Below are 12572 nucleotides of genomic sequence, written 5' to 3'. Positions count from 1 at the left end.
CAAGGAAAGACTGAAGAGTGTCCTGGAGCGAGGGAGGCAAGAGGGATGAGCCAGCCCCAGCAACGGTGACCTTGGATTGGGCCCTTTCACTACCCAGAACTGAAATGGGGCATTTCCAGCTGGCCAGGAGAGTAAGTTCCGGGGATGCGCTGAGTGGGAGGGGCGGGAGGGCAATGGGGGAGCAGTCTTCCCGCGCTGGAGCGCTTGGGGGCAGGGGCTTGGGCCACTTGTTGCCACCACAAGCACAGAAGCAGCTGGACACGAGGAAGCCTGGGGAGCCGATCGGTCTGTTTATGACCCCGGTTGTGGTGATGAGTTCGCGGGGCTGGGCCCCAGCTGCTCTCACTGTACGGTAAATCTGTGCAGTTTAGTATTGCTAAAAAGGAAACCGCGGGGCCCCAAATGTAGTCACTCACGTCAGGGACCTGTTAGCCAGTCATCCGGAGAATGCCCTGGTCAGCACCAGGACATGTACTGAGGGACCCCTTCTGTTCCCCTTAGGAGGGCCACCTGGCCTAAAACAATGCATTCTTTGCTACTAATTTCCTTTTTTCCATTCCCTCTCTTCCTTAAAAACCCTTCCTAGGGGCGCCTGGGTGGCACAGTCGGTTGGGCGTCCGACTTCAGCCAGGTCACGATCTCGCGGTCCGTGAGTTCGAGCCCCGCGTCGGGCTCTGGGCTGATGGCTCGGAGCCTGGAGCCTGTTTCCGATTCTGTGTCTCCCTCTCTCTCTGCCCCTCCCCCGTTCATGCTCTGTCTCTGTCTGTCCCAAAAATAAATAAACGATGAAAAAAAAAAAAAAACAAAAAACCCTTCCTTTTCTGCAGCTCAACGGAGTTCCTCTCTGCTTGGGGATGAGATGATGCCTAATCCACGAACTGATTAATAAAGTCACATGTTCAATATTTGCTCAGTTGCATTTCTGATTATCTATCGACTATACCTCAATGAAGCCGTTCTTTACAACAAGAACATCACTGGGACAATTTTTAAGACCTGAAAGGGAGCTGAGGACACATGGCGGGGACATGTGGTGTTAGTCCCTTGGCTGGTGTGTGTGTGTGTGTGTGTGTGTGTGTGTGTAGGATAATGTCCATTTGAAGGAAACAGACACTAAGCTACTTGTGGGTGATGGGGTGCTAGTTTTGCAAACTACTCTCAAAATGGTTCAGAGAAAACGGTTGTACTATCCTTGCAACCCTGAATAATTTCAGAATAAAAATGATCCGTAGCACTTGAATGTGTCTGGAATGTCGTGGTGGCCTTGGTGGAGTGGGGCGAGTGCTGCCGGGTGTTCTGATTCGGGGTGTGGGTTGAGGGATGTAGGGAGACAATTTTAAGCTGTGGGTGTTTGGGAGAACACTCCCCAGAGGGACCTCTGCGAGCAGATCAGGCAAAGGGTGGGCAGGGGGCTGGGGACTGTCCCCCAGGCCACGCGGAAGCCGTCCCCCCCCAGGGCTCGGAGAGGGGCGGAAGCAGGTGTGCTCTCTCCTGGGGATCTCAGAGACCTGTGGGAGGATCCCGCAGATGAGAGCTCAGCCCCGCGCTGCATAAAGGCGCTTCCCAGGCACCTGGCTAATGTGCTCTCTGGAGCCTCGCACACAGGACCGGCTCCTTGTCCCACCCCCACAGCTGGCACCTTGAGTCCCTCTTGGGAACAAATGTCCAACAGGTGTCTGGGAAGGAAGCCAGACTGCACGAGTTCCCTGTGTCAGGGCAAGGACTCCCTCCATTTCACTCGCCGATGATTCGCAAGCCAAGGACGCGCCCAGAGGGCAAGCCCAGCTGGGTCTGCAGGACTGAGGGGGTCTCCAAGAGGCAGGATGGGCTTTAGGACGGGAGCCTCTCTTCCTGGGGCGCTGGCCAGGTCTGAGTGAGGGAGAGACGGTGGGGCACACCTCTGGATCGGGAGGGCCTGGTAGACCTGTCACGTGTCCTGCCCTGACCCCCGAACCTGTGGACAGCGGCATGGGTCCCGTGAGGCCCGGGACCCGGGACCAGAAGGTGCTCAGGACAGGCCTGGGGCTTGCTGCCAGAAGTGCAATCACCATCAGAACCCACAGGTAGCAGTGGCACAGAGGAGAAGCCCAGTGAGGCCTCTGGGGCCCGGAAGAGTCCGCCGATTTGTGCCAAGATGAAGTTTCAGAGTGGGGGGAGGGAGCCAAAACAGGACAGCGACAGCCGGGAGGGAGAACCGCCCCCTCCCCGAGCCACACCTGAGAGGGAATGAGGCCGGTAGGGTGGCCACACCTGTGGATAGGCTTGGGCTCTGGGCTTGGAAGCCAGGGGGCGGGTGTCCTAGGCCGGCCAGGGGCCAGTGAGGAAGACTCTGGAGGCCACAGACTAGGGCCGTGGTGGAGTCGGGGTCAGCGGGGCAGGAGAACGGCCTCAAACCCAGTATGCCTGGGCTATAATCCAGGGGCGCCTGCTCGAGGCCTGCAGGGGCCAGCTCCAGGCCATCCGTCCCCACCATCCAAGAAGGGCCACGTTCCTACTCCGCGGTTAATTTTTTTTCTGTTTTTGTTGTTGTTAATTTTTTTAATCTTTATTTTTATTTTTGAGAGAGAGACAGGCAGACAGAGCGTGAGTGGGGGAAGGGCAGAGAGAGGGAGACACAGAATCGGAAGCAGGCTCCAGGCTCCGAGGTGTCAGCACAGAGCCCGACACGGGGCTCGAACTCATGAACTGCGAGATCATGACCTGAGCCGAAGTCGACGCTTAAGTGACTGAGCCATCCAGGCGCCCCTATTTTTCTTTTCTGTTTTTTTTTAAATATTTATTTATTTGGAGAGAAAGTGCAAGTCGGGGAGAGGGGCAGAGGGAGGGGGAGAGAATCCCACACAGGCTCCAAGCTCAGCATGGAATCTGATGCACGATCACAACCTGAGCCGGTCTCAAGAGTCAGACACTTCGACTGAGCCACCCACAAGCCCCTTTGTTTCCTTTTCCAAACCTCATGGTGCAGCTTTTGACCAGCACCTTTGGGTTGTGCTGGGGAGGGCAGAAGATTCCTGTAAACAAGGAAGTAGAGACTGCAGTGATGCCCCGCCCCTGCCCTGCGCCTCCAGCACCCCCCCTTCCTCCACGGCACCCCAACGGCCCGCCCCAGGCCTTTAAAACCTCCCTGCCCTCCTCTCCTGCTGCACACAGGCTCAGAGTCGGCACCATGCAACTGAATTTCAGAGGACTGCCGGCCCTGGTGACAGGGGCAGGGAAAGGTACGTATGAGCAGGTGGGGGTGCGGGAGGGGCCGAGGTGGAGAGTAAGGTGGCCAGACTGGAAGCCTCACACGCCTGTGCTGGGGTCTGTGAGTCCCTCCATGCCTGTCACAGCCCTCCCCGCCAGCGCCTGCCTCCCTACCACACCCCGGCCCCGGGTGACGTCCACCACCCATCAGGCCGCCCTGGGACAGGACACTGCCTCTACTTGGTCAGTGCAAGACCCCCCACCCGAGACAGTGGCCTTCAGGTTCAGGCTACGCAGACGGGGACATCCAGACAGGGTCTCTTCCCTGGGCTCAGTGGAAAGGAGCTGTTCTCTGGGGCCTCCCTTGGCCAGATCCTGGCCGGCCGGGCCTCTGACTCTGGCTGGCACCCCCTCACTGCTCTTTCCTGAGTGGAAGAGGCTGCAGCCTCAGTCCTCAGCCTTGACCCAGATGTACTGGGGTATCTGCCCACCCGGTGCCCCCCTGCAGGGATCGGGAGGGACACTGTGAAGGCCCTGCATGCCCTGGGAGCCAAGGTGGTAGCCGTGAGCCGCACCGACACTGACCTAGTCAGCCTCTCCAAGGAGGCGAGCAGCCCGGTCACGGCCCAAGCCTGACCCCACACGCTCCGGGTGCCTCATGAGCCTGCTGGGACCACCTCCTTGATCACTGACCACTGCCTCTCCACAGTGTCCCGGGATACAGACTGTGTGTGTGGACCTGGGTGACTGGGACGCCACGGAGCGGGCACTGGGCAACGTGGGCCCCGTGGACCTGCTGGTGAACAACGCTGCCGTGGCGCCACTGCAGCCCTTCCTGGAGGTCACCAAGGAGGTCTTCGACAGGTGGGGAGTAGGAGAGCAGGTGGACTGGGGAGTGGTTGCTGAGGACATGGGGCCGATGTGGCCTTGGACGCTCTGACTGTCTGCCCTCTGCAGGACCATCAATGTGAACCTGCGCTCACTGGTGCAGGTGTCCCAGGTGAGCCAGTGGGGGAGCAAGGCCCAAGGATGACAAGGCCCGGCCGGGAGTACAGTGAGATCAGGCTGCCCCTCTCCCGGTTTCTAGATCGTGGCCCGGGGAATGATCCACCGCGGAGTGCCTGGCTCCATTGTCCATGTCTCCAGCATGGTGGCCCATGTCACTTTACCCAACCTATCTGTCTACAGTGAGTCCCTCTGCCCAGCCCGTACCCCATCCATCCATGAGGAGATCCTGGGCGCTGGGGCTTAGCGTCTGTGCAGAGAGGGCTAAGGGGTCCTCAGTGCTGCCCTCCCTCCGCAGGCTCCACCAAGGGCGCAATAAGTGTATTCACCAGAGCCATGGCCGCGGAGCTGGGGCCATACAAGGTGGGCATGGGAGGGGAGGACCTGGGGATCACACAAAGGTGGGCTGGGGAGCAGGGGTAGGGGCTGGCAATGGTAAGGGGCGGCAGACGGCATGGGAGAGGCCCGAGGACCATCCAAGGCTCTGGGCAGCGACTGACTGAACACAGTAAGCGAGTTCCGCAGGTGGTGGGGGGGAGCACAGAGGCTCACCTACTCGCTGAGGCCGCCGTCTTTGGCCCCTTGGCCCTAGATCCGGGTAAACTCCGTGAACCCCACGGTGGTGCTGACGGCCATGGGCCACAAAGTCATGACGGACCCCGAGATCGCCCGGAAACTGAAGGAGCGTCACCCCCTGCAGAAGTTTGCAGGTCAGCGGGGCTTCGGGGAGCGGAGGGCGCGACCAGGGCGGCCGGGACACACCGCGCTGATCCCGCCGGTCCCCCGCCGATCCCCGCAGAGACGGAGGACGTGGTCAACAGCATCCTCTTCCTGCTCAGCGACCGCAGCGCCTCCACCAGCGGCTCGGGCATACTCGTGGACGCCGGGTACCTGGCTTCCTAGAGCGCCCGGCGCCGGGGAGCGGGCGCTCAGGGCACCAGGCCCGCCCCGGCCCGCCCCGCCCACCGCCCAGCCCCGCCCCGGTCACGCCCACCGCCCCACCACGCCTTCACCACCCAGCCGCTCGCGCGCGCATCTCCCACCCAGACTCTGCATCTGGGCACACACCGCATCCACACTCGCGCTGCCATGAAACCCGCCCCTGTCGCCCCCACCCAGTGTCCTCCGCTGTGCCGGCTGGATTTCCCTAAATAAATGGAGGCCATTCTCTGGAACCAGTGCGTGCCGGGGTTTGGGAGGGGAGGATCAGGGAGGGGGAGCACACATTTCACTTGCCTTGAAATGAGGGCGCAGATCCTAAAGCCAGCCGGACTCCACGGCGACCCTGTCTAGTAGCTGAAGGGCAGCGATTTCTTACACAGAGATTTTTGTCCGTGCCCCGCCCCCCCCCCCAGCCCCCCAATCAGTCCTGGGCAGAAGGCAGCCACGTTCCCTCCCCTTGAGGCTCTGGCCCCGCCCTTCAGCCCAGCACTGCTGCTCCAACCTCCGCCAGTCAGAGAGGTTAGAGGGTCTGGGATCTGGGGAAGATGCCATGTACCCACGGGCTCGCATCTATCTGTAAATGACCCTAAAGGCTCAGGAAGCAATGCTTGTTGCCATTGCCGGCCACCGTGAACCCCGGATGACCCCGATCCTCCTATCTCATCCCGTGCAAGTTTGTTTACAGTTGCTGGTGGTCTCCTGCTAAAGGGCCTGGATGATAGGGGTTCCTCTCCCTTCCAGTGTAGCAAGATTCTCACACAGAGAGTCGTGACACCGCACCCAGGCTTTTCTTTCCAGGAAGCAACTTTATTTGTGCCGCATGGCTCAGTTGGGTTCGTACCCAAAGAATTGAGCCCCGAATGCCACGTGGTGTTTTTTTAATGTATTTTCTACTTCTTTGTCTCCCATATATGGAAACACACACAGACATGCAGTCTGATTAAGTGGTCTCCTGTTATAGGGTCGTGAGCAATGTTGTCATGTATGCTCATAGCCAGGTTACCTTGAGGGTTTTTTTGTTTGTTTTCCTTAGGGAGGGAACCCTACCACATCCCCCCCCTCTTTGATGCTTGGACCCCTCTATTTTGGGTTAAAGAGCACCATCTTGGTTTAAAGGCTTATAATTCTATAGCATCATTTCATGTATGGCTGTCCTCTTTTCTTTTTTTTTAAATCATGGCCTCAGTGAGACTGGAAGCAGACCGTACAACCAAGGGAGCTAAGCACCGTAGGATTAAGCAACCTCCCAGAATTAGGAGGATAATTTTTATGAGAGTTAGTTTCCAAATAACTCTCCGGGGTTTTAACCACTCCAGGTCTGGTCAGGGACATGAGTAATCCTTTTGATTTGATCTGTGATCTTTTCTATGACTTTTTCCTCATTATCTATAGGCAGCAGTTGCTGAGGCTAAACTTTTTACAAACTTCTTCCTCAGAAGCAAGCAGGTGATCTGAGGCCCAGCGATTTTGATAGATAGCACTGAGCATTTTGGTTTGCTGCTTGGCTAGTGAGTGCTAACAGAAACCTCTCCCCCCGTTCCTAGCCGGCCCGGGGCGGCCTCAGCCAATCCCATGGTGAAAAGCAGGGCAAGGGTGACAGTAACAGTAAAAAACAAGGCGTGACAGTGCCTCACGGCAAGGAAACATATAGAAAATAAGGACAGTCTTGTTTCATCGGACCGTCGGTTCCTTAAGCTGCTGCCGTGCGTAGATCAGTCAGCTTCCAAGTGACTAAAGCAGGGCTGCAGTCTCCCGGAGCCGGAGCCTCTGGAGTTGCAGATTGCTTCTTCCTTGTGGTCAGCTTGCACGGCGGCGTTGATGAATCAGGAAGGCACTCCCAGTTTCGAGATGCCGGCTTCACTCTGCGTAGTGAACCCAGGGACCCGCTTCGGCTACTTTCCTGCGTAGGGGTGCACAAAATGACACGAACAGTCCTCTCCAGAGGGGTTTTAGGGGTTGGACTCTCTGCTCCTTCACCCGTACAGCATCTCCTGGTTTAAAAGGCTGAGCATCTGTGGTCAGACTCACAGGTAATCGCTCCCTGACCCAGTGGTATAAGGTGGTTAGGGTAGACGCAAGGGCTCACATCTGTTGTCTTAGGGTTAGATTGCCTTTCTCATTTAGATCCCCCCCTTATGCCCTTGATAATGGGGGGGGTGCCCATAAGGGATTTCACAAGGAGAGAACCCCGTCTGCTCCTTCAGCCTCCCACCTGCAGCTGTAGTCTGCCTCCCTGAAGGTCCCTTGTCTCTCCCTGCCTAATGTTCACCCTTTCCCTATTCATTGCTCCCCTGGAACAGGGCCTGTGTCTGCTGTGAGGGAACAGGGATGATGACCGTTCTGGCTTCTTCAAGCTTACGAGGGATGATGTAGGGGTACAGAAGTTAGAATCTACCCAAGGGTCGGTCAAGTGGCCCACAGTGTATATTTAATGAGAGCCTCCCTTAACCTTTCCAGGAAGGCCACCGGGGTTTTATTTTGTGTCTGTAAGATAGTGGCTAATTTAGCGTGGTTTAAAGATTTGACCTTAGACCTCCTGACCATATGTACAATTTTTTAAAGATTTTTCTTCATAAACCTTTTTATAACTGTCCTTTGCTTTTAGATTTTGACCTGAGCCATTTTTTTCCCCAAACAACCAGTCTTATTTAGGACAAAATTACTTTTTTTTTTTTACCTTTAACAAAAAATGTATTTCCATACCTTATATTTATTTATATGTCTAGTTTTCTACATGTAGAGTTGCTTTCCTTATTTCCATCAGTCTCAACTACATTTAGCAGAATTTTAACTCTTAGAAACCTTAGTCTCCAGTGAAAACTAAGTAGTAATCAATTGTGAACTGTTACATCAGAATTTCTTAGATGGCAAACTTACGAATCAATTAAGCACAAAGCATGTTTTTTAACAGATCCAAATATCTTTAGTTTTTCTGCAACAAGTCAAAAGCGCAAACCTACATCTAGTAATTAGTCCTTTAGCCTCCTTGTCTCGTTAGATAGCCAATGAATTAAAACCCAATTTATCATGCAAGCAAAAACTTTAACGTTTTTGTTAGGGTCAGGCGTAAGGCAGGGTAAAGGTAGGAGTCAGAGGCTAAAAAATTTTAGCAGTCAAAGGCTTTATTTGGGAACTAAGGTCTCGGGCGAGGTTCCGTGACTCAAAGAGAGAGAGGAGCCAGGGAAGTCGCCCCCAGGTGTGGTGGGGTGGGGTTTTTAAGCTGCAGCTCCTCCGGGTTCAGGTCCGGGTGGGCCTTTTTCAGGTCGTGCTGTCGCTCGGTGATTGGTTGACCTCCAATTCGTTCTGGCACGCTACTCGGGGCTTTTCGTTGGATTGCACCGGCAAGATGGCCGTCCCCTCTACTGTGGTTCCAAGGACATCCTAACAGTTTTAAGTTACCAAAGACTTTGAAAGCAATTGCTCACGAAAACTATGAGACAAAGTTAACCATTACCTTAAGTCACCCTTCTGTTAAATTGGAACAGAGATCACATGAGCTTATTTGCAAATCTAGGTAGAGTGAAAGTTTTGTTTTTTTTTTAATGTTGATAAACATTGTCTCTATCAAACCAACAAACTTAAATTAACTTAAACACTGAATACGTTTTACTTGGGTCCACCGAAGACAATTTGTTTCCCGTGATTAATTGATACTTAGAGTCCTGGTGGGGAAATCTGAAGTGTGTGGTCTCCACTCTAGGATCTCCGGGGCGGGGTGCTTATGTGCCTGAGGCATTGGGGAGCCCGTTCTGCAGGCCGCCCCCCAAGTGGGGCAGAAACAGGAGCGGGGGAGGGGAAGGCAGAAGAGGCGAGGTGCCGGCAGAAGGCAGAGAAAGAGAATTCTCAGTTTGAAGTCTTGTGGGCTCAGACAGAGAAGCAGACCCCAGGTTTCTTTTGTTTTGTTTTTCACTAGTGCAATAAGGCAGTGCATGTCAGTCCGGAGAAGACAGGGAATTTCCCTGAAACAAAGGGAGTTTTGGCCCCTTGGGAGTATTCCTTAAAACTCCCATTCTGAGGTAAGCTAACCAGAGACAGTTGGCTCTAATTATCATAGTCATTGACCCAGGAAATGAATGAGAGACAAGTCCCCACACACGGTCACACGGTGACTCCAACCCGCCGCCGAGCGCCCTGGAGTTGCGGCTTTGTGCCTAGTCCCCTCGCGGAACTACTAAGGCAGCCCTGGGGGGTGACCAGGCCCCCCTTCTGCCTCTTAGGGGCAGGTCTGCCAAAACGAACCCGGGTTCATACTAGTCTGATGGGCGCTCCCTGAGCTGGTCCCTGGGCCTCACGGGCTCCGCTGGCGCACACGGGGTCCTCACCCCCAGCCGGGAGGGGTAGCCTCCTGCGGGTCAAGTGGTCCCCAGGCGCCCGGAGGAGGTTCGTATCCCAGCAGCAAAAGAGGTGGAAACGCACTGTCTCTGAATCCCGGACAAGTCCCCAAGTAATGTAGCAGGACTCTCGCAGAGTCACGACACTGAGGTTTTACTTCCCAGGAAGCAACTTTATTCCTGCCAGCACAGCTCAGTTGGGTTCGTACCCAAAGAACTGAGCCCCGAGCACCACGTGGCATAGTTTTTCAAATGTGTTTTCTACTTCTTTTTCTCCCATATGTGGTAACACACAAACATGCAGTCTGATTAAGTGATCTCATGTTACAAGGTCCTGAGGGATGTTGTCATGTATGCGCACAGCCAGGTTACCTTGAGGATTTTGTTTTTGGTTTTTTCCTTCCTTAGGGAGGGGACTCTACCTCACCAGGTTAAGGTGGGGCTTTGTTGGCATTGGCTTCTTCAGGCTGATTTAGTTGTCCAAACTCTTCCCCTTTGGGCACTATGAGAGAACCTGCGTCAGCCATGGGGTAGGGTGGGGGTGTGGGTCATGCGATCCCTTTTGTCAAACTTTTCTTCCCAGAAACAAAGCAAGATATGTTGGCGCTGAGTTCTGCATTTCACGTGTAGCTACACGTTCTTTCTGGTATTAACCAGCACACCTTTTCTGGAACAATCTTGGCAGGGAACCGGTGCTCTCCGGGGCTCTGCTTTCGGAGGCCGCTAAACAGCTTTCAGGCTCAGGTGACCCGCCGCCCCCCGCCGCCCCCACTCCCTTGCGCCTGCGGCGCCCGCCTGGGCGGTGCTATTTCCATGTCCCCGCCCCCGACCCGGACACCAGCCTGTGATTGGCCCCTCCGCGCCCCGCCTCTCCGCCGTCCCGCCCCGCGCCCTCCGACGGCCGCCACACTCAGGCGCTGAACGCCAGCCATGGACCTGGGGCTCGCGGGCCGCCGTGCGCTCGTCACCGGGGCGGGCAAAGGTGGGCCTGCGGGGCGGCCTGGGGCGGCGGGCGGCGGGCGGCCGGGGCGGGGGACGCACGCACTGAGCTGCGCTCCCCGCAGGCATCGGGCGCGGCACTGTCAAGGCGCTGCACGCGGCGGGGGTGCAGGTGGTGGCCTTGAGCCGGACCCGGGCCGACCTGGACAGCCTGGTCCTCGAGGTAGGCGCAGCTCTGTCCTGGCCCCGGGGGCGGCGGGAGGCGGGCGGGGCGGGGGTGGGGGTGGCGAGAGGGCCGGGACGCGCAGGCGCGGGGCGCAGGGGCTGACCCAGGACCCTGAGCAGCCCCTCCCAGGGCGGGCGGCCCCTGGTGGAACGGCAACGCCCCCTGGGCTTGGAAGGAGGCAGAAATGGCTGCTTTGCCGGCCCGGGGCCTTGGGGCGCAGGAAGTGGACTGGCCGGAGGCGGGGCCAGCCTCCAGGTCACCAAGCCCCGAGATAACCAGGGGCCGCGTTAGGTCCTCTACCACCTCCCTCAGCAGCCTGCGTTCTGAACCCCAAGAAGGTATCCTCTGGGACCTCTAGCCCCGCCCCCTGTCAGGCTGAAAGATCGGTGAGGCAGCGCCCCTTTTGGGGCGGGGAGCCGCTGGTAGCTGTCCCTCCCCCCGCTACGCACAGTGTCCTGGGGTGGAGCCCGTGTGTGTGGACCTGGGTGACTGGGACGCCACGGAGCGGGCACTGGGCAGTGTGGGCCCCGTGGACCTCCTGGTGAACAACGCCGCCGTGGCGCTGCTGCAGCCCTTCCTGGAGGTCACCAAGGAGGCGTGTGACACGTGAGCTGACCAGGGTAGACGCCCCCGGGGCAGGGCTGTCCCCTGCAGCAGCAGCCCCAGTCCCTGACCGGGGTCTCTCCATCTGCCTCCAGATCCTTCGATGTGAACCTGCGGGCTGTCATCCAGGTGTCTCAGGTGAGCCGGCTTCACGGCTGGGGTGGGAACTAGTGGGTGACGAGTTCTGCCTCACGCTTTCTCTGAAATTCCAGATCGTGGCGAGGGGCCTGATAGCTAGGGGGGCCCCGGGGGCCATCGTGAATATCTCCAGCCAGGCCTCACAGCGCGCAATAACCAACCACAGCGTCTACTGTGAGTAAGCCCCAGGTGTGCTCCCGCCCGAACCCCACCGACCCCCAAGCCTGCAGCCGTCAGGCTCCAGGCACGCCACTCCTCACAGGTTCTACCAAGGGTGCCATGGACATGCTGACCAGGGTGATGGCTCTGGAGCTTGGGCCACACAAGGTGAGCCCCCCTGGGACGCCTCCCATCACCCAGCCCTCGTGCCCTGGGCGCCTAGCCTGCCTTGCTGACCTCCTGTCTGTCCTGGTGCAGATCCGCGTGAATGCGGTGAACCCCACAGTGGTGATGACCCCCATGGCCCAGGCCAACTGGAGCGACCCCCAGAAGGCCAAGGCCATGCTGGATCGAATCCCACTTGGCAGGTTTGCTGGTGAGTCAGGCAGGAGCCCAGCCGGGGGGTGCACCAGTAGCCCCCGTACCCGCCTAGGTGAGAAGTGAGAGGGAAGGATGAGGGCAGCCCCCTCCACCTGTGCCCTGACTTCCACCCTGCCCACAGAGGTGGAGAATGTGGTGGACGTCATCCTTTTCCTTCTGAGTGACCGGAGCAGCATGACCACGGGTTCCACCGTGCCGGTGGACGGAGGCTTCCTGGCCACCTGAGTCTCCTCTGCCTAACGTAACCCCCGCTTCGTGCTGAGCCCACCCCTGTCCCCTTCTCTCCAATAAACATGATTCTTCTGCCTGGTTTGCACACTGACTGCTAGGCCGCTGGCAAGGGGTCGGGAGGTGCAGGACCCAGTGCTGGGGGGTGGGAATGAGTCCCAGGTAGGCAGCCACCTGTTCAACTCACAGCCCAGGCCAGGTGGCAGCCTGGCTCCCGTGCCTGAGATTTTTCAGACCTGGCCAAGTTCCTGGCAGGGCCTGGGAGGCGAGGCCATCCAGGCCAGCTCCTAAGCGCGGTGGTGAATTTGACCAAGGATGGCCTTTGGCACGTCCAGAGGCTTGTGGGCTGGAAGCAGCGGCGTTCTGACCAGCTCCGTGGGTGTAACCGCACGGAGACGCCGGTTGATGCTTATCGGCATTAATGAACGAGTCAG

General features: G+C 57.5%; 2 protein-coding genes across 2 annotated transcripts; both read left to right on the top strand.

The window, feature by feature from the left end:
* Positions 1-3166: 3166 nt before the first annotated feature.
* Positions 3167-5308, top strand: LOC125151680 (carbonyl reductase [NADPH] 2-like). Its single transcript, XM_047833030.1, has 8 exons — positions 3167-3218; positions 3695-3792; positions 3896-4050; positions 4144-4186; positions 4274-4373; positions 4490-4554; positions 4784-4901; positions 4991-5308. Exons 1-8 carry the CDS (start codon positions 3167-3169, stop codon positions 5092-5094), a joined length of 735 nt encoding a protein of 244 aa, XP_047688986.1. The 3' UTR covers positions 5095-5308.
* Positions 5309-10307: 4999 nt separating this feature from the next.
* Positions 10308-12216, top strand: LOC125152187 (L-xylulose reductase). Its single transcript, XM_047834031.1, has 8 exons — positions 10308-10446; positions 10529-10626; positions 11081-11235; positions 11328-11370; positions 11445-11544; positions 11633-11697; positions 11788-11905; positions 12032-12216. The coding sequence occupies exons 1-8, from the start codon at positions 10395-10397 to the stop codon at positions 12133-12135; spliced, it is 735 nt and encodes a 244-aa protein (XP_047689987.1). The 5' UTR covers positions 10308-10394; the 3' UTR covers positions 12136-12216.
* The last annotated feature ends 356 nt before the right edge of the window (positions 12217-12572 follow it).

Source organism: Prionailurus viverrinus, chromosome E1, assembly GCF_022837055.1.
Source record: "Prionailurus viverrinus isolate Anna chromosome E1, UM_Priviv_1.0, whole genome shotgun sequence".
Lineage (NCBI taxonomy): Eukaryota > Metazoa > Chordata > Mammalia > Carnivora > Felidae > Prionailurus > Prionailurus viverrinus.
The sequence above is the reverse complement of the archived record's forward strand: the minus strand, read 5'-3'. Positions and strand labels throughout refer to the sequence as shown.